The sequence below is a fragment of the Leptonychotes weddellii genome, chromosome 2, assembly GCF_054177405.1.
Source record: "Leptonychotes weddellii isolate Sample4059 chromosome 2, ASM5417740v2, whole genome shotgun sequence".
NCBI lineage: Eukaryota > Metazoa > Chordata > Mammalia > Carnivora > Phocidae > Leptonychotes > Leptonychotes weddellii.
Window position 1 is genome coordinate 177,917,114 of NC_138370.1, and position 27,582 is coordinate 177,944,695.

Consider the following 27,582-nt stretch of genomic DNA (forward strand, 5'->3'; position numbering starts at 1 on the left):
TAGGAAAATACAAATTAAAATGCAAATCAAGATACCACCTCAGGGGCACCTGGGTGGCTCAGCTGGTTAAGCATCTGCCTTCGGCTCAGGTCATGGTCCCAGGGTCCTGGGGTCAAACCCCGCATCGGGCTCCCTGCTCCGCGGGAAGCCTGCTTCTCCCTCTGCCTCTGCCCCTCCCCTCTCTCATGTTCTCCCTCTCAAATAAATAACATCTTAAAAAAAAATAAAAGATACCATTTCATACCAAGATGGCTAAGATGAAACACAGATAACGTATTGGCAAAAACACAGAGAAACTGGAACCCTCACGCACTGTGAAGGTAAGTCAAATGGTGCAGCTGCTGGGGAACAGTCTGGCGGTTCATCAACAAGTTAAACACAGAGTTGCCAAGTGAGCTAGCGATTCCACTTCTAGGCGTAAACCTAAAAGAAATGAAAATCCATGTCCACGCAAGACTTGCACACACGTTCACAGAACCATCACTCATCACGGCCAGTGTGAGAACAACCCAGATGCCAGTGATAAACAGATGAACAGCGTGCTGTGCCCACACTGTGGTGTCATCAGTGGGCAGTAAAAGGGCACAGGGCTCTGACGCATTCCACAACATGGAAGAACCCGGGAGACACTGTGCTAAGTGGACGAACCAGATGCGAAAGGCCACGCGTTGCCAGGATGCCGTCCATCCAGAAAGGGCCAGGGGCTGGAGGAAGGAGTAGGGGAGTGACCGCTAACAGGGACAGGCTTTCTTCTGGAGTGATGGAAAGTTCTGCAAACAGGTGGTCCAGGTTGTACAACATACCTCATGCCACGCTACGTGGTACACTTTGAAAGGGTGAATTCTAGGGTGTGGAAGTATAAAGCTATTTTTGAAAAACAAAGAAGTAGAGAAGTAGTTGTTGACATTCTAATGCAGAACCATCACCAAAACGCCCTGTGAGCTGGAAACGCAAGGTGCGACGCTGAACGGTTTACTTCCCAGCTTGTCTTAGAAACAGTGTTTACATAGAAGCATGAGGGTTCCTAGAGTCCCCCCGAGTCCCTCCTACTGCCCAGGGAAAAGGCTGGGAAGTGGGGCTTGGGGTGACATGGGGACAGGCTTTGCCAGATGCCCCACTGAGCCACGCTGCCCACGTCACCTCCAGGCTCTCGGGCGGGCCAGACCCATAACCCGGATGGCTGTGGCTCCCCAGGGCAGGGGGAGTCCATACCTCTGGGGAACTGTGACTAGAATACACACTCTTTCCTCACACGAAACACACATAACAACAGTGGCTGTGGTTACAGCCCAGTCCTGTGTCTGCGCTCCGATCCTGGTGCCCTGGCCGAGGGAGAAGAGCAGACGACCAGAGGGGACCACACACACCCAGTCTGGCCCTCTAAGTCAGTGCATAGTTAAACTGGTTTGCAAACTTCTCGTGCTTCTTCCGGTCCATCTGATTCATGGCTGTGACCACCCTCTGCACAGCGGCTCTGTGGGGAAAGCGAAGCAAGACACGATCAGGGAAGCCCGGCCAGGTCTCCGGGCTCCGACCGTGGTCTGGCTGGGGTCAGGTCCTGGTCCCCGGCGGCTGCCACACGCAGACCACTGACTCCCTGCAGATGGGCGACACAGCTCAGAAATAAAAGCAACTGTGACACTAACCCTGTGGGTTCCCTGAGCCCTGAAGGCAGCTCCCAGGATCCCTAATCTCGCCAGCACCAGGCTGCACCCAGAATGAAGGCAGAGCCTGCCCAGCAGGCTGGTGGGGAGCAGCTTCAGGGCAGATTCAACAAGGCAGCGTCAGATGCAGACCCTGCCCAGCTTGCCCAGGCACGTGCACAGCGCCCCAGGACAGAGCCACGGGGCAGCACTGCAGTCCTGCAGCAAAAACACACAGACGGGCTATCAAGTGCGTCTCGCTGCCTGGCCTGGGTGCTGTGCCACCGAGGGCCTGGACTCAGCAGGACTCCGTACCCAGCAGGAAGCCTCCGAGGCCGCCAAGCAGGGATGCTCCGCTGCCCCCAAGTGCCCGTGTGACCGCCGGGTGCAACCCCGGGGCTCGGTCACCTGTGGCCCTCCAACAGGACAAGCTCATGGGGGCTCCATGCGGGCACTGAGGAAGCCGCCCTCCTGTGCGACCCCACTCAGGCCAAGCACATGGTGACGCTGGCCAGGAGGACAGGAAAAGCCTCCTTCACCCGCCACACGGAGCTGAACGCCTTCCAGGCGTCTGCTTGAGAAGCCTGGCCCACGAGGACGGCCTGATGGCACCCACAACCTGAGCATAAATTCAACCAGGGAGGCCATGGCCTCACGGGGCTTCCTATACAAGCACCCCAAATGCCTTTGTCTGGCCAGCCCCAGTGGCAGGCAGGCAGTGAGAGTGCTGGCTGGCGGCCTTCCTGCCCTGGCCCTGCCGAATTCCCAACCCCCAGGCACATCCAGCTGGGCTGTGGAGATGCCCCGTCCCTTACCCACCTCCCCGGCAGCACTGGCCACGCTCTGCTGGAGCGGAGACCTGTGTGGTGCCTCCCACCCCACCCCACCAGCCTTGGAAGGTACTCCCCTGCTGGCTGTTACCAGGTGGACACCGCTGGGCACTGACTACGAGAGCCCTTCTGGGTCAGCTGGGCAAGGGAGGGCCATGGAGCTGGCTCCGTACCAGCAGCCCCCATGGAGACCTCACCCCCCCACCAGGAAATGAGGATGTGCTGGCTGGTCAGTGAAGCCCCTCCGCTAGAGAAGCAGCTCATCCATCCCTTCGGGGTGACCAGCTCCAGGCTCTGCTCCTGAATGGCCCACCCATGGCCCTGCTGGCTAGGAGCGCCCATCCCGCCCGGGGGGCCTGGTGGTCACAGGGAGAAATGTGTAGTAGAGAGGAGCTAGGGGCCCCAGGCCTTGACAGTGTCTTGGAGCTCAGTCAGCCCACCTCCTGCATCCCCAAATCCAGGGGGGTGGGGGCAGGCATGCCGCAAGGAGCTCTTACTTAGCAAACACCTTCTTGGCGATGCGTGCGCGGGCAGTGTCGGCCTGCTGCTTCAGGTCGGTGAGGCCAGGGTGCTTCCTCCGCTTGCCCTTGCCTCTCCCGCTGGACCTAGACGAGCCAAGGTCCACTCCCGTGGCAGCCTCCACATCTCTCATAAACTCGGGGTCCTGCCAACCTGCAAAAAGACCCCGAGATTTCAAGACACTTCTGTCACTGACCAGAGAGCCTCTCACTCGAGCCCTGACCCCTCCTTGCCTCAAGGGTCGGCTCAGCTTGCCCACTGCCGGCCAGCGACAAAGGGGGCAGATGGCAAGGCAGAGCTCCCCACCCCTGTCCCGGGACCCACAGGGGTCCCGGGACAGGACCCAGAGGCCTCATCTGGTGCATCCACTGACCCCCGGGGCAGGAAGGCAGCTGAGACGGGTGCCCGCGGCAGGCTACTTCCCTGCCTCCAGCTGGACTGGGCCCCAGCAGGCCCCCAATTACGGTGGCCAGACCCATCTGCTGACTGGTGTTTGTGTGCACCAGGGGCGGCCAGGGCCAAGGGGTCAGGACAGGTCGAGCTTTTTTACTGGTCCAAAGAGGACTTGGCAACAGGCTTCAGCAACGAGGGGGTCAGTTCACCTGGACAGCTCTGCTCTTCTTGCCACGTGTGGTCTGCCACGGCCCAGGCCAGGCAAGGCGGCAGGAGACGGTGCGCCAGGTCCCACAGAGCCCGGCCTCGCCAGTGTGCTCATCGGCCGGGGCTCAGGGAAGCTTCCACTGTCTAACGCCCAGGGTGCCCAAGGCCCTGCTACTGCCCTGGCTGCTCCTTCCCATCCTGGCCCCAGGGGGCGCTGCTTGGCCTCTGAAAGGTGGGGGTGGGCTCCGTGAGCCAGGGCGCCGTCCAGCCTGGCCGCCTCCAGAAGGCCATCCCGGTCAGGGATGCGACAGCACAGCCCCCCTCATGTGCCCAGACTTGCGGACACCAAGCCTGGCTCACGGAAGGGTGCCAGGCGCCCCACACTCCGATGGCGCCCCCACGCCCGCGGGAAACCCACGGAATGTGCGCCCCAGACAGACAGATGGCTAGGCCTCCCCAAGTTGATGTTATGAGGTGAAGGAGTACAGGGCTGCACAATTCAGATCCAGGAACGATTAATCTGAGATTAAGGAAAACTGTCTCAACAGTTTATCTCCTGTAATAAGAAGGCGCCACAGTTTAGGAGCCCAGTGAATGGAGCAATTGTTTAAACACCACGGAAAAATACTGGCGCCCGGTAGAGATGGAATGAGCATCTCAGTAAAATGAAGGAACAATTTAAAAGCCTTCGAAGAAAATCAATAGACGCCGGGGCCGCGCGGCCTTCCTGTGCGCTGGCGGGCCCTGGAGCTCGGCGTGCATTGTCACCAAGGTTAGCAGCAGGGAAAAGAAAATTGCCCGCGTGCGAGGGAGGCGGGGATCAATAGTGTAGTTAGTAAAGAGATGCTATTTCACATCTGACTGGCCAGCGCCGGCCCGCGGCCACAGCCCGGTACCTGTTGTTAACAAGTCACCGAGGGCTGGAGAACCAGATACTCTTCAGGGCTGACACAAAAAATACGCACTTAATTTGCTCCTGAGTGTGAGCCACCAGGGAAGGCCTCGCCCCGCGGATTAGCAGGTCAGGGGCCCCTCCTTGCCACCGTCCATGGCCCAGGGGGCTCAGACACAGTGTCAGCCTGAAATCTCCCATCTGTCAAAGGGAAAAACCCCACTAATGACGACAAACACGGCCTGGCTGGGACCCTCACGTGCAGGCCAGCACTGCCCCCACGCACACGTCCGCCTTCCCTTCATCGGGGCTCTGGGTCGGCGATGTGGCTTTCTTGGGACAGCGAGAGCCCCAGGCAGCCAGGACCTCCAGACCCTAGCCCAGGCTTGACAAACCACAGAGACACTGAGACAGATCAGGGATCTGGTGGGTGCCCCCCCGTTCTGAGCGTGCCCGCGTGCTGCCCAGTGACGGCCCCTTCTGGGGGACACCCCGTGGCCCTGCTGTTCAGGGATCCTTGGGAGTCACGTGGTGGCCAGCATGTGGCACGTGCCCAGCATGAGGCGCTGACACACATACTGTGTTGAGACAAGCTCCCCAAGTTGTCCTGCAAACGATGCTTACATGGCTCAAGGCCTGAAGCTAGCCTGCGAGCTAGAACCCTGGGCCAGCCTCTGGAGACCTGGCTCCCGAGCCTTAGGGCTCAGGGCCTGCCTGGCACCTCCTCGCATCCGCCCGGACACGCACACAGCCCACACGCACACGTGCCCGGAACCTGCTGGGCTGCAGAGCAGAGGATGTGGGCCAGGCAACGGGGCAAGTGTCCACCTGGTGTGAACGTGCTGCTCTCCTCTCTGGAGGACGGGCTTCAGCCAATAACTTTTCTTACCTCCATTCCCCCGTTTCCTTAAAAACGTGACTCAAAACCCAGAACCCGAACCACCAAACAACATGCTGGTGGTTTCTGGCCATGATTCCGTGTCCCCCAGTGGCAGCAACAAGAACACGTGGCCCAACTAGAAGCCCGTGTCCCCTGCGGCACCGCTTTGAGTTACGACCATGCTGGAGGCGGCAGGTGGCTGCCAGGGTCCCAGGCCGTCCCCCCACACAGTGTCCACCGTTTGCTCCAGCCCCCAGACTTACCTGCACGCCCTGCCTGTCTCCGCAGCTGCTGCCTCTGTTCCCAGGCCCTATCCTCCGGGTGGAGGGGCCGGCCCGCCTCGTCTCTGGGGATGATCTTCCCATGGAAAGGGCACTGTGACAAAGAGGAGAGCCGTTCTGGCAGCAGGGAGGCTGGGGCCTCCATCGGCCTGGCCAAAGCCACCTCCCTTCACACTGGCCGCCCAGCACTCAGTGCATCTTGGGCTCAGGAGGTGCCGTGGAGAGCAGGGACGCGGGAACCAGTGCAGAGCCCCCCGGGTCCTGGATGTCAGACTCCCGACGCCGGCACGAGGCCCGCCAGCCACGGACAAGCCCTCCCTGGGAAGGGGGCCCAGCTGAAGGCCACGGCGGGCTTCGCACCGGCCGGCTGGAGCCCAGCACTCCATCTGGCCGCCCTGTCCTGGCCCAGCGAAGCCCTGCGGCATCCGTCCCGGCCCCGGCCGCCGCCTCACCTTCAGCCGGTCCTGGCGCTCGCAGAGCCGGCCGTCGGGCCTCGGGGCGCGGCACTGGTGCCGCACGGGCTCGAACTTGCCCGCGAAGGTGATGCAGCGGTTCCACGGCATCTCTGGGACGCTGGCGCTGTCCACTTCCGCGTCCACCTCGCTGGGCTTCCAGAAGCGGTGCTCAGAGTCACGCCTGCAACAGCCGCCCAGGGATGCTGCCGACAGTGTGGCTCCAGGCCAGGCAGCCCGAGGAGAGCAGGTCACAGAGACTCCTGGACCCCACCACAGGCGCCACAAGCCAAACCTCGAGTCGTCCCCTGTCCACAGCCTCCATGGCTGCCCACAGCCTGGCAGGACAGGCAGCGCTGGGGGGCGGGGGCTCGCCTGGGGGATGCACCTGTGCCCCCTTCTCGTCTGCGGCCCCACAGAGAGCGTCGCAAGCACTGCGAGGGGACAGCTCCCCAGAAAGTCCTTGCAGACCCCAGGCCTGGCCTGTGTGGAGGTCTGAGTCTGCACCGGAGGGGCGAGGACGGATCAGGAAGGGCCTCGGCCCAGGCAGCCACCCTTCACACCTCACGATGCCAGACTGTGTAGGAAGACGGTGCAGGACGTCTCCCCAGGGAGCCACAGGAAGGTTCAGAAAAAGTCCAGGCCCCCCCCGCCCCCCCGGCCACAGTTCTATGGTCCCAGTACAGCCTGCGTGTGGTGATCGCCCCTGCAGGGACCGTAAGGCAGAGCCAGGCCCTGGGCCCGGTGGTGTGCTCGCCGGCCGGGGAAAGGCAGGACCAGACACACCCACACTCACTTGAGGATCCTCCCCGCCATCGGCTGCTCCTGGCCCCAGTAACACAGGTCCACCCCGAAGGGCACGACAGGCGCCCGGGCCCACTCCGCTGCCAGCTTCCCAGCCTCGTCCGGTCCCACAGGTGTCCTGGCGAGGCCACAAACAGGACACCCTGACTGTGCACGCAAGAGCCGGCCATAGCCACCTGCCTCCCCCCTCGTCGTCCTCCCTCCCCGAGCAGACACAGAGCCCCTGGGTCAACACACTGGAGCAGTGACCTCTGCCACCTTGGGCCCGGGCTCCAGGGCAGCCTCTGGGACCCGTGAGAAGCCCAGCACCAAGCCCCAGCGGTCTGCAGGGAGCCGGTCTCGGATCTCTGGTCTTCATCCTGGGCCTGGGGATGCCCTGACATCCGCCCCCGTGCCCTGGCTGACATGCCAGCTCTCTGAGGGGCCCCCATCCCGTGCAAGCCCTGCCCTAGGCACAGATAGTGGCAGGTGCTCTCCCGGCCCGGGGCGCACCCAGGGCTGCCCCCGCACAGCCAGAGGGGACTCGGCAGCTTGAGGAGGCAGGTCAACGCCCTGGGCAGAGGCAGGGCATCTGGAAGTCACCTGGGGCTCGGGGGAGGGGGCAAGCGTCCATGCAGCTGATGCAGCTGGGCAGCAGCAGAGGTGGGGTCACGTGCCTCCTCATCCCTCCTCGCCATCTTCCTCGCCTGCAAGCCCAGTGCAGCTGGGTCTTTCTCCAGCCCTGGAACACAGATGTGCTGTTGTTCCCAGCCACCGTTCCCACGAGCCCAGACCAACCCGCGGGGGCATCGTGCTCCATCCCATGGCTCCACGCGGCACCTGCCCGGCCGCCAGCCAGATGAGCCCACCACGCTGGCGTCTCCCAACACCAAAGACGAGGCCACCGGGCCGCTGACCTCTGCAGGCCAGCGTCCATCCCCAAGTCCTCAGAACAGGGTGAAAGCAGATTCTTCAACACTATCAGGGCCCTCCCTGACCCCTGCTGGCCCCTCTGTGGGGCGCACAGCCCCCCGCCCCGTGCAAGCCAGGGTCCCAGGGCGGCACAGGGTGTGGATGAGGTCACCACAGGCACGGCACCCCGTGGGAGTCGCCCCCTCCCCACACTCGCTGTGGGGGCCAAGGGCCTGCACTGAGCACTCTCCCCGCTGAGGGCCTGCAGGCTGAGTGCACTCACACCTTGAGAACTGCGACCTGCCAGGAAGGAAGGAAACAGGCTGAGCGGCGTGTCCCAGAGGACGCGATGTCAAGCAGGTCAAGCGTGCCACACGCTCCCAAGGGCCTAGGGGCCCGGAGCTTGGGAAAAGGAGGGGAGAGTGGAGACCCCCCGCACAGAAAGCGGTAACAACTCGCCAGGCAGGCGGAGGTGCATGTGAGTGGCGGGCACCCCGGGCAGCAGGCGGGGGATGAAGCCAGGGGCAGCTTTCACGGCTCAGGTGGGGAGACCAGATGCACGGCACGCGTGTGTCAGCATCCTCGTTACTGGACCCCAGAAGCGCAGAAAATATAACTGGAGTTTGGAAACAGCTGAAGAAATAAGACTCCCAATTTTCTTGGAATTTGGGAAAGACCAAAAGGGCCTGCTGAGTGCCAAGAAAGAGACGGAGAAAACACGGCTGGTACAGTTACGAGGAAATTTAAGGACACTGAAAATGAAGAGAAAGATCCAAAAAGCTTCCAAAGAAAAAAGGCGGATGAAAGACCTTGAAAGACAAGCATCCTACCAATACCAGCATTTTTAACAGTGACGGTGAAGGTGAAGTCTCCGGAGGTCGTCCTGAGAAGATTGAAGGAAAAGATGTTCACACTCAGAACTTTCTATCTAGCTCACTAGCATCTCGCGGTGCCCGTGATGGACGGCCTCACGCACACGAGACCCCTTCTGGAGCCGCCGGAAGGCCTGCTTTGAAAACACTCCCCGAGGGCACCTGGGTGGCTCAGTCGGTTAAGCGACTGCCTTCGGCTCAGGTCATGATCCTGGAGTCCCGGGATCGAGTCCCGCATCAGGCTCCCTGCTCGGTGGGGGGTCTGCTTCTCCCTCTGACCCTCCTCCCTCTCGTGCTCTCTGTCTCTCATTCTCTCTCTCGCAAATAAATAAAATCTTAAAAAAAAAAAAAAAAGAAAACACTCCCCGAGAAAGTAATCGATCTGTCAGGAAGGAAAGCGAGTTTGCGGCAAGGCATGCGAGTGTAAGTGCGAAGTGATGGCCGTGCCTCCCAGCGCACACCCAGCACCAGAGCGAGCACGGCGCGGGGCTGAGGAGGGCCGCGGGGGCGGGGTGGTGCAGACATCCTTACGCTGTGACCGGAACCGTGCACAGGAAACATGGGGATGAAGCTTTCAAAAACGCAGGATAACCCTCAGAAAAATCAATGATCTTACAACTGTATTAACATTTAATGAATGTTTTAAAAACAAACAGAAGCATTAACCTACCAAACAAAAGGTGGGAAAAAGGAAAAAACAAGTGGGTGGGCAGTAAAGTGCCCGGGACATTGAACAACTAGAAACAATTCATTAAATGGATTAAAATCAGCTAAAAGGCAGATTAGTCCTAAAACTTTTAGCAACTTGTGGTCCACACAAGACCCACTTAAAGCGAACAGTCAACAGAACAATGAAGCTGAAGACGGCCACGTGGACTCACCCTGCAAGTGGGACAGAGAAAGCGGGGACGGCAGTGTCGCCAGGACGACCGGGGTTCAAGCTCAGAACGGACATACGAGGAGAGACGCGGTGCACGTGGTAAGCAGCTCAAGGGCTTGCCATGGCCGGCTCTGCAAACCCTCATAGAACAGATCAAAAAGGTCAAATCCACAGCCGCAAGGGAGAGTATCCGCAAAGCCTTCCAGAACACACGCACACCTGACAGGACCACCAGGCAGGAGGACCGAGGGACCTCAGCGTCCCCAGACCACGGTCCCTCGGTCACGGAGCGGTCAGAAGGAGCCGAGCAAAGGGCAATGGAGACCCAGATGTCGAAAGTGACACACACACCCTTCCTGAGCACGCAGACTCGCGGGGTCGAGGGTCCTGCTGAACACAGCTCCACCCAGCACTCTCCAACACCGAAGCAGGAATACTGGATTTAGAGAGAAAATCGGGAAGGACATGGCAGCACCGAGGACTGGACACCAGGGAAGGCTTCCCGGCCATTCGGGACTCGAGGAAGAGTCTCGCTGGGCCGGTGCCGCTGGGAGGGGCCGCGTCTGCTTCGGGCGTGGGCTCTCTGCAGCAGGGGCAGCCTGACTCGACCTCGAGACGGCCAGCCCAGTCCTTCGTGGGCGTCAGCGGATGGGCCGCTTTCGGTGCATGGTTTTCCCGGCACGTGGCTGCACACAGCTGGTTTCGCGTGGGCTCCAGAAGCCCACGGGCCCTTCGCAGGAAACACCTGCCGGCGCCTACTCCAGACGCCCGGCAAGCCTGCCCGCTGCCCTTTCTCAGGTTCCCGCGGCTGGGAGTGGAAGATGGAGCTGCTCGGGAGTGACGGGTCCCCCAGTGTGGGGACGACAGACCAGGCTCCATCGTCACCATGACACCCTAGCCCCAGCTCTCAAAACCCCCCAACACCCCTACCCTGGATGCTGACAAGAGCCTGTCGCGGTCAGTCAGCCCCACGAGTGTGCGCGCGGACCACACGCACGCGGCCTGGTGCGGGGGGCGGCGGGGGGGAGGCTGATAAGTGGGCCTTGTGGCATTTAGATGGATACAATCACAGCCTAAGGATCAATATGAGAATTCCTAGGAGTTACAAGAATGAAATATATTTTTCATTGATTTGTTGTTTTAAACCATTAAAAAGATGGGTAAGCGTGTTAAAGCAGAGTAAATACTCAGGGCGCTAAAAAAACACTACCATTTTCACATTGTTGTAGAAAATCAATCTCGCTGACATACACTTTCAAAGTAAAACCCCAAAAAGCAGACGGCATGCCTCAGGCCCAGGAGCAAGCATTCTCCAGCAGAGCTGGAGGCCAGCTGCGCCCAGCCATCAGAGGGGCGTGGGCCTCCCCCGAACAGGAGCCTGGCTCAAATTTACTCCCACATTTGCTTTTCGAAAGAATCCTACAAATGCCCAAATCCCCTTTTTTGTTTAAATTGACCAAGTGGCACCCATTTGCCTGGAGCACTAAGGCAGACAGGGTGGGAGCGATGAAATCGATAGTGGGAAATGGAGAGGCTGCGGCTTCCGCGTGGAGTTAGGCCGCCGAGCTTGACATTATTGATTTTACCTAGTTCAGCTGGCCTTGTAATTAAAATGTAAATTTGAGAAAGAGATTATGTCCTGACAGAAATGGTAGGATTAAGGGGAAGATAAAAGCCCCTCGGTGAAAATTCAGAGAAAGAAATGAGAAAGAAAAGCACCAGCTTCCGCAGCTGTGTGGATTTAGACGAATCTACTGCAGGTTCACCTGCATTTAACTGAAAAAACAGCGGCGGAATATAAACTACGTTATGAACTGACTCGCCGGTCACATTTCCAGGGCCCTGGGGCCACCGGGGCTCACAGTGGGATTTAGGCTGGTGGCTGTCTCGGGCACGCAGTCGACCCCCGGGACCCTCCGCAGCCCACCTGTCTGCAAACACAGATCCACGTCGGCCACCAGCATGACCTTCCAGGGCACAAACAGGATGCTGAGAGCCTTCCAGAGAAACGGGGTGAGCCGGTGGCAGCGAGACCACCAGGGTCTCTGCCTCCCTCCCTGGGCTCCCGAGGCGCCCTCCGGGGGCCAGGCCAGGGGCACCAGGGACTCAGGCCCTGCCGGCCTCAGGAGCACAGGGGCACAGAGGAGGACGCATCCCGCCTGCCGGACCAACACCGCAGAGCTCAGCGGAGGCAGCATGCGCACTGCCAGGCTTGCAGATGTCGGCATCAGGAGTGTCTCCGTGGGGAAGCCGCTCTGCTCCGGCGGGGCTGGGCCCCAGCTGGCAACACCTGGAGGCAGGGTCACCCACTGTGGCGCCACGGCCGGGCTGAGTCCACGTCCTGTGAGCACGGCGGGCCCACACAGCCTGTCGCCCAGTCCCCTCTGCCGCTCCTGCCTAGCACCTTGCCAGTGGGAGTGGTGGCAGCCCCACTGTCCCTGCTGAGGGCCACGGCCTGCGTGGCAGAGTGGACGAGGCGCAGACGAAGCGCTAGCGGACCGCAGCTGTGCTCACCGCGGTCATCAGAACTGGCGACCAAGCCCGGCCCCAGGGCAGAGACAAGCTCTCCCTCCTGCGGAAAGGGCTCAATGCCCTCCAAGCAGCATGTGCTGAGGGCCAGGGCAAGTGTCCGCAGCTGGAAAGCCTCGGAGAGAGGACTAGCTAGGGTCAGCGTGGGGCTCCCAGGCCCCAGAGGCAGGGCCCAGCACCTCAAAGCCGGACCTCTGCTGGGCGCGCTGCCGGCCGCAGGAGGCTCTCAGTCACGGGCTGCCCGTCACCAGAATCCTCTGCTGCAGAAACTTGGAGAAGTGATAACACTGAGCGGACTATTTCCTGGCAGTCCTGCCCCACTGCCCACTGTCCCAGCCTGGGGCACGGGCAGCCACGGGAGTGTCCGGGCTTCTGCTGGGCTCCGGCCTGGGCACGGGAGGGCGGTCACTGCTCCCGACAGATGCCTTAGGCAGCCCCCAGGTACTTCGTGGGTGCAGGTGGGGCCTCTGGCCACAGGGAGCCCCTGCTCTGGGGCGGACAGCAGCATAAACCGGGGATGGCAGGCCATTTCAGGTGCAGAAGAACACGGAAGAACAAAGGGCAGGAGGGTTGCCTATCGGTCAGAGGAAGACCCAAAAGCTAAGAAGTGAAGGCCCGCATGGCTGGAGCAGAGGGCGAGGCAGGCACACAGGCCCTGGCCGGCTGGGAGCAGGGGTGGGTCGCCGCTGCTCCCACATCCAGGCTGGTGCCCGGGGAGAGGAACCGGGGCTGCGCAAACGGCAGCCGTCAGGTCTGGAAGTGCCACTTTGGCACGATGCCCCTACTGGGCCACAGCGCCACACCTGAGCTCCAGTCATCTACACTCTGGTTAACAAACTCACATTTCGCCTTACAGACTCAGAGAGAAATCGATTGGTCTGTTTTTCCACAAAAGCCACGGGTCTTGTTTTTATTTGCCGCCTCTGTGTGTGCTGGGTAGATCCTGCGGGCCCACACCCCTTCTTGCTAGATGGCCACTGTGCTGGGGTGCAGACACGGGAAAGAAGGAAACCCCAGACAGCAAAGACCAGTCAGAGCTGGGGCTGCACTTCCCAGGAACAGCCCTCCTCCGCCACGAGCTACGGAGGTGTCCTGGGCCAGCAGCGGAGTCCATGACTCCACAGATGGCAAGTGGGGATGCCCCAGCCATGGGGCCCGGGGACTAAGGAGCCCAGCGAACGGTCACCAGTCTCCTGCCACCTCGGGAGTCCCCCACAGCACTGTCCCCGGGGCACAGGAGCTGTGCGCGCTCTCTGCTCTGGGGTGCCCGCCCCACTCCTAGACTCGCTCCCCAGTGCTGAGACTTGTGTGTCCCCAGCAGGGCTGTCCCTCGTGTGGCGCCAGCCTGGCTGTGCCCACTGATTGGGTGCTGGGGCTTGCGCACCAGGGACAGCGGGAGCCCACTGCGGGGAGGCCTTGGGGAGGAGCCCGACCCGAGAGTACCTGGGGAACAGAAGGAGAGTTGCAAGATTTTCAGTGACAGATCTGCAGTGTCAGCAGGCAGGGCGCCCACCATGGCTGGCTCCCCTGCTCAGTGGGCCCCAGACCCCAGATGTGAGGTCATGCCCTGAGGGTCAGCATCTTTAGCAGGACCCCACCCAGCCCCTCCCAGCCCCCCGCACTCACCATACTCCGGCCGCAGGTGGTCGGGGATGCAGGCCTCATACCCCTCCTTCTCTGGGACCTCGACAAAGTCCCCATCATCCTCGTCCTCATCCTCATCCCTGTCCCCTGGGGCTGCCACCTGTGGAAACACCCCCAGACCTACGTATGAGCACAGCACAGAGGCCCGGAGGTTCCCGGTCCTGCCGCAGCACTGGAGACGGAAGATCATCTCTGGGCCTGGTCCCACTCCTGAGCTCACGCCAGATCCGCAGCTCCGTGTCCAAACCACATACAAACCTGCCCCACCACCTGGTGCCCTTTGAAATGCATGGGAGAGGCACAGGAGTAGGTGTGTTTCCAGAGCCTCAGGAGACCAACCTCACCCAGTGAGAGGCAGGGCCGCCCCTCCCTCCAGGCCAAAGCACCGCCCACCCTTCTTGGGGGCAGCTCTGGGGATGCTGGTATGACTACGGCACTTCTGGAACATTCTGTCCTTAAGAATGACTTGTTAAAAAGCCACCGAAAAAACAGTTTCCTTTGGATGAGACCCCTTTCCCCACCCAGGTCAGTATAGTGAGGGCCCCAGAGCCACCAGAGGGGCTGGGGGGCCACCTCCACCATAGCCTGCCCAGAGGGCCTGAAGAACTGCACGGGGCCGGCTTCCTTTCTACGAGACCCGGACCCTCTGCCCCCACCCGCTGGCTGGGCAGCACCCAGCCTCTCCACGGAGGTCCACCATGGAACAGGAGTCGGGCTTCTGTAGCTGGCCCCACATTCTCAGTGACCCCCCACAGCCCTAGGACTGGACTTGAGGAGAGCAGCCCCCACGGGATGGGTCCTTCCCAAGAGGGTCACAGCAGGGAGGAACCAGGAGCGCCCGCCCCACTGCCAACCGGCCCTGGAGTACTTGGGAGCCAGCTCAGCCAGACCAGGGCGCAGACCTTTACCCCAGTCTCAATCCCACTGAAGGGAACAGCCAGGACGGAGGCCCCTGTCAGATAAATGCCAACTACTGGGGCAAACTCTGGAGAACCTCATGACACATGCCTTCACTTCCGAAATCTTTCTCCACAGCACACCTCAGGGCCACCGTCGAGGCGGAGGATGGAGAGCCTGGGTGACAATGGGGGCAGGAGGCCCCCCAGGCTCAGCTGAGTCACAGATGCCGGCAGCCCCCCGCAGCTGCCCGTCGCTGCAGAGCTGGGCCTGGTGGCGGCCACCGTAACCCGGGGCATCAGCAACCACATCTGCCGTTACCTGCGGCCCAGGGATGCCCGCGGGGGAGCCACCGCTGGCCCCCAAAAGGCACAATCAGATGCAAATGCACTTTGTTTGGGTACACCCCACCGCGGTGCATCTGGGAAGCGCGGGAGACATTAATCATCGGAAACTGTAATTTTTTGTTATCAGTCTAACACTGATCAAAAGGGAAGCCTGTCTCCACCACTGACCTGTGAAACGTCCCAATTATACTCTTTGGAAATGACAGGGGCACTTAACTCCCGAGCTGGGCAAATGACGGCGATCAATCACGTTTGAATAACAATGAGCCACGGACCTGAAAATTATTTTTGTATAGAATCTACCCAGGAATTTATGAAAGGTGGAAAGCAGCCCAAGGTTTTAGGGCATTACGGTTCTCGGCTAGTGCGTATCAAACACTAAACAGAATTTATGTGTTTTAATTTTCTAAAGGTAGATGTGGACTGGGTGCTACAATGCAGAACAGAGAGCACCGGATTTTAAATATGGGGGTCATTTTCATAAAATATTACGCTTACCGCTCACACCCCTCAATTTCACCAGGGACTTACTAAATTTTCATTTCCTAAAAAATATTTCGCTGCTTAGTTAACTATTAGGAATTATACCCTCTTTCTCCCCAACTCAAACTGTTTATTCCTGTGATGAAATACGGAGCCCTGGGCTGCTCTGTTCTTAAATTAACACCGCTCCAGGCGGGCCAGGCCGCACCCACCTCCAGGAGGACCCACTGGGGCAGGAACTGCCCCCTCAGGGTCCCCGCGGCCGGGGCACTGGCCTCTGCAGCAATCTACTTGTGTGCGTGAGCCGTGAGCCCTCTAGCCGCGGGTGGCCCCTGGAACCGCAGCGACACCGGGCCAGAGACGGACTTTGCTGCTAACGCCAAATCCGCGAATCCGCGCTCCAAAGCCTCCAAGTTCAACATGGAGTTCCCAGGGCGGTGTCGGCTCTCTGAACCCCCAGCACCTGGGGGAGGGCAGTGACACCCACGTCCAGAGGACGAAGCCCCATGACCAGGCACAGTCACACTGCTGTGACACCCATGTGACCTGCTCCAGGGCCTCACGCCAAACGCCGGCTCAGAGAACAGGAACACCGCCACCAGCCAGGCCAGGAGGCCCTCTCTAAAAGCCCGGCAAAACGGCACAGCGGCAGGAAGGAGCCCGGCCGGAGCCAGTCCCGGAGTGGGGCAGGGAGGTGGCCACCTCCCCTCAAGGTCAAATCTCACAGACTGGCAAGGGGCAGGGCGCGGGTGCGTGGATGCCTGAGGATCCTGGGAAGGAAGCTCACGCCCTGAGGCGGCAACCGGTTGAAGGTGGGTGCTCCTCAAAATGGGGTCAACTCATGAACTGTTCTCATTCTGCAGCCCCCCACCCCGCCCCCGCCGCGTCTGGGGTGTGCACCCACCTCCTCCAACAGGTGGAGTCCCTGGGCAGGCAGCCCGGGAGGCCCGGGCAGGCGCTCAGAGCCCTGTGGCCCACCGGACGCCTCCCACAGCGGTGGCCCTTCGGGAGACGCCCACAACCGCTGCCGCTGGGAGGCAGAGGGGGGCCGCGGGCCTTCCGCCGGTTTCATACACATGGAGTCGCACCCACAGTTAAAAGGATTTAGAAAAATGAGCCTCTGGGATCATAATTAAACAAGCAATAAAACGGCTAAAATATACAACACAATCAGCGTACAGCAGTGGGGGTATCGGGGTTACTGATTATTTGAGGAGGAAAAGGAAGAGCGACCTGGCTCTGGGAGCGGGTCGGCCCGCCAAACGCACGCCCAGATGCAGCTGGGACCGTTAAATAAATTTTGTACGATCTAATTAACTCGGTGCGCAATCTCAATTACTTTTCACCCAAGAAATCACTTTTGTTCAGTTTTATGTGTGTCTGTTTCCCTTTTTAAAAAAAAAATGATGTAAGGCCTCGTCAGACAAGTGAGCTCCAAACTGCATTTGTCTTTCAGCGGCTTGATGGCCATGCATTTAAAACCCCATTCTATCTTATAAACTAAAAATTAAACGTGCTCAGCTGTGATGGTCGTCATTGCATCTGCTATTTATATGCTAATGCCCTCCCTGGAAGGCCGTGCAAATTGCCCAGCTACGCCAATACCTCATGTGCATCTCCAGCTGCTGGGGACGCGCCTTCAGAGGGCAGAGGACGGTGGGGCGCGCGGGGCTGACCAGGGCAAGCACGAGGGAACAGGGACCCCCCGCCGACACCACCCAGGGCACGCGAGCCCGCTCGGACACAGACAAGGCCGCAGAGCACGTGGTCCCCTGCTCAGCGGGAACGGAGCTGGTGCAGACGGGCGTCACTGTGTTCTAGAGTGGCTGCGGCCCCCTTTCCTGTCTGATCCAGATCTGCGCAGGATGAGGTGCTCGACAGGCCTCGCCTTGGAAACTGCCTGAGGCGGTGCAAGCAACCAGGCTGTGGGTCAACGGGACACCTGGACCATTTCCAGGCCGAGGCTGGGGCCAAGAGCCCTGCTGCGTCTGGGTGCGTCCGTCCCCGACACAGGTGGTGACCCCGGAACCACAGGCGGGTAACTCGAGTCTGCCACGGCGCAGACGGGCACCCTCTCCTCCGCAGTGGCCACCCTGGGGAGCCCATGTGAGCGGCTGAGCCGCGGGACAGCACATCCCACAGAGCGCACAGTGGTTCCCCAGTTCTCACCACCCAAGGAAGCGGCATCCACACAAGAACAGGAAAACCCGCTGTGCACGCTCTCCTCCCTCAGCCCAACCTTCACAGGCAAAATGCAGGCAGCCGGCGCCCTCCGAGGCCAAGGCTCACACAACCTCCCCCCAGACTCGGTCTCACCACCTGTGTACTGGGGTAGTGACGTGACCCACCTCACAGGGCCGCTTGTGGAATCAAAGGGATGACGGTGAAGGTATTCAGGAGCAAGGGGTGCGCAGCAGTGCAGGGGGAGGGCTGGGTGCGGCGGGGCTGCGCTCTGGGGCCCCAGGGCACAGGGGAGAGGGCCGGCCCTGAGCAGTGGGGCACCTGTGTGTGCTGCCAGCCCTGGTGAGAAGGGCAGAAGGCGTGCGGACCCCTCCCCCGGCTCCCAGCCCTGCAACCTCGTGGCCTTCAGCGTGATGGAGGGAGCCGCGTCTCCGGGAAGGTTGTTTACTGGCCCTGCCGCGCACAAGGTCCCGGCTGCTGGCTGATTTAGTTCCCCTGCCTCCCTGGGGTGCCTGACTCATTCAACATTTCATTCCGCGGCTTCCTGCTCTGTCCTTTTCACCTACAGGAAGCCGGCACTCACGTGGCTCCCACGGCACAGAAGACTTGTGGACACAACGGCAGCAGGAGCGTCCAGGGCCCCTGCCTGAGGCGGGAGGTGCTTCCCCGGCAGAAGGCCCGACCCATCAGCTGGGGAGGCTGCACAGGCAGGCAGCGGGCGGCAGCACGGAAGGAAAGCCTCCCAGAGCCACGCAGGGCGATGTCTGCTTTGGGAACGCGTGAGGATGTGCCCGCGGTCCAGACCCTGTGGCCGCGTCAGACTGGTGTTCGGCGAGGACGGAAACACCCATGTGAGTATTCTACCCGCTTATACAACCCAGCCATTAAAAAAAAGTGCTGCTGATAGTTTATATAAACTGATGCCTGAAGTTATTTTTTTCAGACATAGTAGTTGGTAGGAAATTAGTATTTTGTTAATTACACAATACACAATAATTGGTGATCGTGGCCACATAATTAAACCGCAGGCAATTTAAAAGTTTATACAGAATTTTTATCAGTTTCACGAATGTAGCAGGCACAGATTATTACACCTCTCCCACAGCAGAGGGCTGGAAACTAAATCTACCAAATGATGCTCCACATCGATCTATTTGAGATTTATCCCCAGCTGCTTCCAAACAGAACAGAGACACACTCTATAAAACAAACAGTTAAACATATTTAAACGGACTTAAATATTTCTCAAAGATGGAACCTCTATGTCAAAAGAAAAACAATACGTAGAAACTAGCAGCAACACAAAACCAGAAACGGGACACCTTCCAACACCCCCACCCCGAAGGGCTTGTTCCCAGCTGGGCTCCCGACTTCTCCTCAGCATCCAAGCTGCCAAACAGGAGCCCCGTGTTTGTGCTCATCTCTGACACATTTGTCAGAGGTTCTAAAATCCTCAAATCCCACGTTCCCGAATCAGCGTCCCCAGATCGGCCAGCTGCGCATGCGGTTACCACGCCGACCCCGCCAGGTTGGGAAACGCTAAGGCAAATGATTTAAAGCCCCGTCCGTTGTATTTCAAAATGAGTGGGGAGCAACTCGTTGGTAATTTCTAATTACTGCAGTGGCTCCCGCGGCCACCCGCCCTGCGCAGGGTCGAGCAGATGTGCAGATACGCGGCGCCCACCTGAATAGGGGCGCTGCCACTCAGCCACTCGAGCCCCAATCGCTTCATGTCCAGGTGCCGCCGCCCGCCAGCGCGGGTGAGCACAATCTCCAAGGACTTCGGAGCAGTGCCTTTTTTAAATCAGTTGGTGGAGAAGTGTCTGGAAAGCGTCCGTTCGGCTGACAGAGACAGTGATGCGCCCTTCCCACTGAAGCCACGCCACCTTCCCACAGGCAGCTGCAGCCTACAGGGCCTCAGTGACCCGCGAGTCTGAGTCTCGGCCGGCCCTGCTGTCCCCATGCCAGAGGGGCAGAGCCCCTTCACCCACAGCCATCCTCCAGGCTGGACTCCCACCCTCGCCAGCGCTCCCCCGAGGCTCCCTGACCGGCCTGCCCCGAGCAGCATGGAGCTGCCCCCACCAGACGCTCCCTCGGATGCCTGGGGACAGCGCCGAGGGCTCCCAAACAGTCCAGGCACAGGCCAGGCTCTGTGTGGGGCTGGGGCTGGAGCCGGCCCCGCAGAGCACCTTGCATCTCCTGCACTGGGAGGCGCCGGCCTAGGCCGTTAGGAGACCTGCCCTTCCCCTGGGGGCCCTAGAGCCGTGAGGCGAGAAGGTTCTGCTGCCAGCTCTGGGCTCCGAGTCCTGCCCGCCCCAGCAGTGCTGCGGACCCCAGGCCTGGCGGGACAAGGTCATGCTGCCCAACCAGCCCTCATGGCTTCCGGGGCTCTCCCCAAAGCCCCAGCTGCCCTGAGGGTGCCTCCCCCAGTTCCTTCAGACACAGTGCGAGCCCCTGCTAGGCAGGGTGGGGCTGGTCCTCAGGGCGCCGTGAATCCCCACACCCCTCCCTGCTCTCAGGCCAGCCACTGCCCTGATGCCGAGACCCTGGCTCGTCCAACGTTCAGAGATAAATCCCTCCCAACGTGCTGGACGAGCCGACTGGATCACCTCCTTCCTGAGACCAAAGAACAACCTTCCTTCAGTATTAAAAAAAAAAAAAAAGCACCTTGGTCAAAATTCACGCAGCTATCTTCTTGGTGAGCTCACAACCCCCAAGCAAGGCTCTACGAAGAAACTCGCGCCCACAGAAACCCCACTAGGACATCAGCCGGCAAACGCCAGGCAGCCTGCAGGCCCTGCTCCCAGCCCAGAACTTTCTTCAGACTCCACAGCTTTGCGGGAGAAAGACAAGACCGCCCTCTGCCGGTCCCCAGGGGCCCCACACCCTGCACCTGGAAGACAGCTGGTGGGGCCATCCCTCAGAAGTGCACACCAGGGCAGTGGCCCTGCGACAGGTGTCCAGTGGCTCTGGAAGGGTCAAGGTCACTGGGTGCCAAGGCCCACGGTGTCAGCCACCGTCCATCCTAGGTCTGAATGGCTCCGAACCTGCTCTCTTCCTTCCTCCCACCCCAGAGCTCCTGCTGGGAACAGTTACATCCAACCAGAACAGAGGTGCAGACACGCCGCTCAGTGGGCCAGGTGCGGGGTCCCAGCACCCTGGCAGAGCGGTGCACTCCGGAGTCCGCTTCCCTGCTTCCGAGAGGGCAGCAGCTATGCTGACCCTGCTGCAGCTCTGAGTGCCCTGCCCTGCTGGCAGGCCCCGAGGACACCTGCAGAGGGACGCGGCTCTCACGTCCATCTCGGACGTTAAGGTCTAGGTCCTGGTACAGGCCACGGGAGGGGGCCCCCGAAGTCACCTAGTGTCCCAGGAGCTGATGGACCTCACCCATGCCCCGTCAGTAAGTGTGGGCCTGTCCCTGCTCCACAACCGTGCCCGGGGACCCCGCACGCAAGGGGACCAGCCTCCCCCTCCCAAACCTGTGCCTGTGAGGTACCACACGACCAGCAGATGCCTGGCCTTGACCAGCCTCCCAACTGGGGCACCAGGCTGCATGTTCACCCCACCTCGCCGCCCGGGAGCTCCTCCGTAGGGCCCTGCTTGGGACCATGGCGCCCACCTCCCCAGGCCAGGGACACGGCCCTCCGCGTAAGCCCGAGGACAAGTCCTGATTCTGTGTCTACCGCAGACACCCCAACACCGAGCGTCCTTAGCCACGATGCAGGTGAACGGGACAAGACGCTGAAGCCCGGAAGGCCCTCACCAGCTCACGGGAGGCTCTGCTGGGCACTCGGGAGGCTCAGGGTGCAACAGTGCGGAGGAGCTGGCCTGGGTCTCAGCTCAGCCCATGGCCTCCTCCTCCAGGGCCCTGAGATCTCCCTCCCAACTAGAACCTTCTGCCTCCTCCCACAGCTCTCCCGTGCCCTCCTGCCCTGGACCCTGTCCCCGCCCTCATCCATGGGGAGGCCTGCGCTGTGCTCTCTGGCCCCCCAGGCCAAAGCTTCCATTTCAGGAAAGGAGCTCCCAGCGGGGCAGAAACCAGAATACTTCCAAGCCCCAGTTATTCTTGCTGACTCAGAAAACAGCTCAAAGAGGAGGTGTCCTTGCTGTCACCCCTCCCCAGCCTGCTGGCAGCACTCACCTCCCTCCAGCGCCCCTCCTCAGGCTTGATGTCCAGCTCTTCCGATCGCCTCAGGGCCCTTTCCAGTTCCGTCTTCAGGTCGATGGCAGCTTCCAGGTGCCCACCGTGGATCCCTGCGCGGGTGAATAGCTGCCAACAAGGGGGCGCATCATTCAGTCCGGCTGGGGCGCCCTCCCCACCCCCCCAGCGTCCCCCCCCCGCACACCCCGTGGCCCTGACTCTGCCCCGGCATCCTGGCACGTGGAGACCTCACCTGGACCCAGGGGCACACAGCCCTCCTCACCCCTCCAGTGTCCCCCCACCGCACACCCCGTGGCCCCGACTCTGCCCCAGCACCCCAGCACGTGGGGACCTCACCTGGACCCCGGAGCACACAGCCCTCCCCACCCTCCCAGCGTCCCCCCCTGCACACCCCGTGGCCCCGACTCTGCCCCGGCACCCCGGCACATGGGAACCTCACCTGGACCCAGGAGCACACAGCTGGCAGGAAGGTGTTTTGGATAAGCTTGAGCGCGTCCCGGGCGGAGTGGATGACAGCGTGATTGTCCTCGTCCTCACGCACCCTCAGGCTGTCTGTAACAAAGCACACAGGGTCACTGGAGGCACCAAGGCAGGTCACCCAGCACCACGGAGGGACCACCCGCACCGCTGCCCATCCTTCCCCAGCCACGTTCTGCCCAGGACCCCATACCTCGTGCCTGACGAACAGATGCACTACTTTAAGATTCTGGTTTTGGCGCAGACCGTTTTAGCCTGAGCCCGATGCCTCCCTCCACACCAGACCGAGAGACCCCACGCGGCATTCTCACGGACAAATCCCAGCCCATCCATCGAGCCCCGGGAGCCCTGGAGCCCCTTCCCATTACTGCCCACACCACTGCTCAGTCCCACAGCCCTGCCCCCGCGTCCCACCACCCCAGCCTGTCTTCAGCCGGGCACCCCCACCTCCTGCACGTGGCCTGCTGCCCCCCCCCCGCCCAGCCAGACAGCTGTTAGTTCCCTGGGGCTGGTGGGACCCAAGATGCCTGGGGGTGGCAGATCTTCACACAGCTAGGCAGCCTGACCGCCCTTCCTCTGTGAACACCCCTAAAGGGCTCCCAACCACACCTGCATCATCTCAAACATGGTGAGAAGCTGCTATCCAACCACGTTGTCCTCCAAGCCAGAGTGGGGGGTGCCTGATCCCTGACAGTCACCCTCCGATCCCGATGGGCCTGTGACCAGGCACTGCAGCCTCCCCAATCCCTTGGAGAATTAGGCCTGCCCATCACAAGGAGGACCTTGGGGTGGAGCCACAGACCCCAAGCCTCAAGTCACCCCTCACCCCAACCTTGGAGACCCTGCCCTGCTCACGGTCCCAAGAAGCCTGGGCTCTCGCCAGCATCCCCAGGGCCCATGGCTGAGGGAAGAGTGCCCTGGCCAGTCAGCAGGAGTCGGCGGTTACCTGAGGAGAGCTCCACGTCTAGCGTGTACTTGTGGGAGCCCAGTCCATGGCGCCGCACAAACCCTTCCTCATCGCTGTCGCTGTCCTCCTCCTCGGCCCCTGTGGCCGTCTGCGGCGGCCCCTCCCCACTGCCAGCTCCCGGATGGCCGGCCCAGGCGGGCAGGGTCTTGCTACAGCAGGGCTGCTCCTCGTCCCCGTGACTGCCAGCGCTGGCCTGGCAAGGGGCACTCTGCTCAGACACACTGAAGGCCACTGTGGGCAATGAGGCGCCCAGGCCTGCGGCGAGGTCCAGGGGCAGCAGCAGCCTGAAGCAGCTCTCCACCTCCGTGAGACAGCGCCGAATCTCCTCGGACATCTCTGCAGACACAGGCACGGCCTGTCGGGGCCCGCCCGCGAACGGCACCACTCCCCCAGGGCAGGGCCCGAGATCACAAGGAGGGCCACGTCCCAGCAGCAGGGGGGCCCCAGCGGCAGGCAGGCTGTGTTACACGGGACTGCAGGCCGCCCGAACCTGCGCCTCCTCCTTCCTCCCCGAACCGAGGCCGGTGCCCCGGGCGTGTGGAGGTTTGGTGATCATTGAGAAGCCACCAGCTCAGCAGCACAAGGCCACCCTCTGCGATGTCCTTGGAAACAGCCTCAGGTCTGGACTTCTGCTGCGAGTTTCACTGGTGCCCCGGGAACACCAAGTGGGCTGTGCCACCACAAACAGAGCTTCGGAGGACAGAGGCCATTGGGGAGCCATCAGGACACACACCACTCCCCAGTCCTCCATTCGGAGCGCAGCTCGACCGTTCCGCTCCGGCCGGCTACTTCCTGACAAGGATCTCTCTGGGGCCGGCCAACACCCTCCTCAGGGGACAGAGGACTGCTCCCAGCCTCTTCCGGGGCCAGGCACCCCAGAAGTGCCTTCAGCTGGGGCCTGCCCCTCACGGAAAGGGCCAGCTGCTCAGAAGCGTCAGGTTTTGGGCGCTGGCAAGAGCAAACAGGGGCCATGAGGTGAACAGGCACAACTCCCTGCTTCCCCCAGCCAAGACCTTCACCGAAGCACAGTGCCCACGCGGGTCCGCCAGGGGGTGCGGGAGAGCAGTGGCCACCCAGATGTTCCTGGGGACAGGGCTGGGGTCTGCCCCCTCCCCCCGCCACTGCAGCGGCAGGGTGGGCGGGCTGCACAAGGCCCTGGGAGGCGCGGCAGGCAGGGCGCCCTCAGGCCTGAGAACTCACTCACCCTCCATCTCCCTGATGGCCTGCTCAGACCTCTCCCTGTAGATTCTATCCAAGCGCTTCCGCTTCTCCTCCTCCCGCTTTCTTTCTGCCAGAGTCCGCGCGCTCACGTCCTGAAAATCCACCTGGGAAATTGAAGTGGACGTGAGACCTGACTGCACAGAACACAAAGAAAATAGGTCAAACACAGGCCTAGGAGAAGACGTGCCAGCACCAGGACAGAGCCAGACCCTCTGGGTCCCTGGGGTCCAGTTCTTTCGAACACCAAGAAACACATCTGACAGCAACGATCGATGCCCCGCAGAGGCACGGCCAGCACATCTTCCAGAAAGCAGCAAGCCGCTGCAAGGAGTATGGGGGGAGGCTGCTCGCCCCACCCAGGGGCCTGGAAACACCCCGGGAGGGGAGCCCGGATGTGTACTGCCAGGCAGCATGCTCAGGCTGTGGCGGGGACCGGCCAGCCACCTGGACAGGAGGGCAGGGGCAGCAGCAGCCAGTCCTGGTGGGTCTCATGCACCCAAGGCCACCAGAGCCCACAGCAGACCCAGAAGGGACTCAACTCCTGCACACAGAACAGGGCCGCGTCTGAGAAGCCGACCCCTTTCCCTCATTTCGGCTTTCTGTGGAAGTCAGGACCCGAGGCCCAGCTCCCTCCACACATCCTCCTCCCAGAGCCGCTGCCCTGCTCCTGGGAGCCCCCCCCACTGCCCCTGAACACTGGCTGGCCGCTGAGGCCAGACAAGTCTGTCCACCAACGCAGCACAGAGTGTGGCCTGCCCACCTGTTTGCTGTGTCTTAAGAAGTGGTAGCCCAAGGCGAGCTTCTTGTAGGCCGCACCGTACTTCTCATTCCACCCTTGGATGGCCCGGGTGGCAGCCTGACGCAGCCTCTGGGCCACCTCCCTGGGAGGTGGCAGGGGCTGCTCGTGGTCGGTGCCCAGTGTGAGCTCCAGAAACTCCTGAAAGTTGGAAACAACCAGCATCCTGAACTGATGGGACCGGGCGAAGAGCTCATCTATGGCCTGGAATGCGGAGAGGCGGATCTCGGCGTGGTCCTGGCTCAGCTGGGCCATGAGCAGGTGGTAGGCACGGCTGAGCTGCTCCTCTGAAGACCTAGGGACACCAGTTGTCCTCGCTGAGTGCCCAATACTCTGTGTGTGCACAGCATGCAGAGCAGCAGGCCCTCTCCCCTTTGTCCAGAGAAGGTTGGACCAACAACTGCCCTCGGGTCCCCACCTGTTTCTGTACGACCCACAAGCAAGAATGGTTTTTACATTTTTTAATGGCTGAAACGAACCAAAATAATACTTCATGACATGTGAGAATCATGACAGCCAGCGTCAGTGCCCATCAAGTTTTATTGGGACACAAGCCAGCCGCTCCTTCACATTGTTCTCACTACTGTCCACAGCTGAGCCGTCACCGCAAAAACTTTACGGCCCAGAAAGCCTCGAGGAGCCACCATCTGGCCCGTCAGAGTACATCAGAGCAGATTCCATTCCAAGCGGAGAACCCAGCCCCCGGCCTCCCCTGCAGACACAGGACCGAAGCAAAAGCGAAAGGACCTGCCCTCCGAGGAGCCTGCACACACCCTGCCCCTCCTGTTGCCCTTCCCAGCTATCTTCCCTGCAAAAGAAGCTGCTACTGTTCTGGGGTGTTCTGGGTCTACACTGAAACCTAATCTGAGCTGAAATTTTTTTTGTCGAAAGCTAAAGCCTTTGTTACTTAAAGTCACTTAAGTTTTCCTGTTTTGTAAATACAGGATAAGGACAATCAGCAAATCTCGACTTACGCTCAATAGGTCCCCGCTGACACGGCCTTTAGAAAGTGTTCATGCCACACACACCCGTCCCCCCCAAGGACCACTGCCCCACAAGGTGACCACCTGCCAGAGCTGGGCCCTGCAGGGTCCTGGGGAAACATCCTGGACCTTTCCTTCCCTGCTCAGAGAGGCGACAGTGGGGACAGGCAGGCGAAGGGCTGAGACAGATGCAGGTGGTGGAAGGCATGACCCCAACGGTGTGGGGGACCTGCTGAGCCAGCCAACTGGTGTGAAATGCTGAACCTTAAGACATACTTGCAAATTTTCTTCAGTTCCTTCATTTTCTCAGGATTCAGCTGGGGTTCCCCCGAAGTTGTGAGCTCTTCTACCAACTTGGACAGTTTCTGATCCATATCTAGAGACATGCGCAGCAGAGATGCGATATGAGCACCTAGCCTTCACGATTTGTTACACGTTTCCTGAGCTGTCTCCTGGGCATTCAGGGGGCTGCAAGGCTGGCCCCTCCAGCCCTTGCCTCTGACGTGACCTGGATACAAAAATAGAACAATTCAGATGGTATTCTGGACACAGCATTTTTGGTGGTAAGTTAGGAAATTAGGAAAAGCGCAACAACAAAATAGTAACTCTGGAGCTCTACAACCCCACATGTGGGAGATACCTCAACAACACAAGAAAGAATACAACTGCCTAAATAAAACTCAAATGAGCTTTTCCCAAACGTGACTGTGGCACTTTCTCCTTCACAACACCGTTCATTCACAATCCACGAGGCAGCTTCTGCAGACTGCAAAGAGCGAGTGACTACACTCTTGTAACTTGCACCCAAAGACCCAAAGGCGGATCAACCCAAAACTCCAGCGCGGAGCCGAGCACGCAGCAGATGTGCAGTAAGGAAAAAGAAGGCTGATGCCGAAGGCCCAGGAAGTCAGTCGTTCAGCATGAACTGAGCCTGAGGGCAGCATGGGTGCCAGGCTGGCTGCAGGGCTGTTTTATTTGGTAGAAGGAGGGGCCAGGCCCAGCAGGTGTACACGGCCCCTCCAGGAGGTGCTTTCCGAGCAGTAAAGTTTGTCACTGACACCAACTCAATACACACTTGGCAGGGGCAGGGAGCTGCTCACCTGAGCACCCTCCCAGCATCCCCCATTGACCGGGTGGACTTTGCCAGAGTTCCTAAGCCCAGGGCACCATGGCCACACCAGACAGAAGAGGGGTGTCCCAGGGAAGAGGGAGCGTCCAGGAGGGGGGAGGGGACCGAGTCCTAGGGAGGAGGAGGAGGACGGGGAGAAGGGGACAGTGTGATGGAAAGAAAGGGAAGAGAAGGAGGGGGAGGAGGAGGAGGATGGATAGGTGTCCTGGTGGGGGGAGGAGG

General features: G+C 60.6%; 1 protein-coding gene across 5 annotated transcripts in view; it reads right to left on the minus strand.

The window, feature by feature from the left end:
• Nucleotides 1-1,172: 1,172 nt before the first annotated feature.
• UVSSA (UV stimulated scaffold protein A) overlaps nucleotides 1,173-27,582 on the minus strand; it is a 27,326-nt gene continuing 916 nt past the window's right edge. Inside the window, exons 1-14 of one of the 5 annotated variants that reach the window (XM_081812799.1) lie at nucleotides 27,332-27,560; nucleotides 26,508-26,607; nucleotides 25,213-25,543; nucleotides 24,436-24,556; nucleotides 23,211-23,567; nucleotides 22,227-22,339; nucleotides 21,767-21,895; nucleotides 13,700-13,817; nucleotides 7,484-7,622; nucleotides 6,894-7,019; nucleotides 6,098-6,281; nucleotides 5,628-5,739; nucleotides 2,971-3,145; nucleotides 1,173-1,474 (exon numbers count right to left, since the gene is read on the minus strand). In XM_081812799.1, the coding sequence (XP_081668925.1) occupies nucleotides 1,381-1,474; nucleotides 2,971-3,145; nucleotides 5,628-5,739; nucleotides 6,098-6,281; nucleotides 6,894-7,019; nucleotides 7,484-7,622; nucleotides 13,700-13,817; nucleotides 21,767-21,895; nucleotides 22,227-22,339; nucleotides 23,211-23,567; nucleotides 24,436-24,556; nucleotides 25,213-25,543; nucleotides 26,508-26,607; nucleotides 27,332-27,350 (2,118 nt within the window). In that variant the 5' untranslated portion in view covers nucleotides 27,351-27,560 and the 3' untranslated portion in view covers nucleotides 1,173-1,380. Of the gene's footprint in view, nucleotides 1,475-2,970; nucleotides 3,146-5,627; nucleotides 5,740-6,097; nucleotides 6,282-6,893; nucleotides 7,020-7,483; nucleotides 7,623-13,699; nucleotides 13,818-21,766; nucleotides 21,896-22,226; nucleotides 22,340-23,210; nucleotides 23,568-24,435; nucleotides 24,557-25,212; nucleotides 25,544-26,507; nucleotides 26,740-27,331; nucleotides 27,561-27,582 lie in introns of those variants that run through there. The other 4 variants (XM_081812801.1, XM_081812802.1, XM_081812800.1 and 1 more) reach the window with 4 other exon arrangements.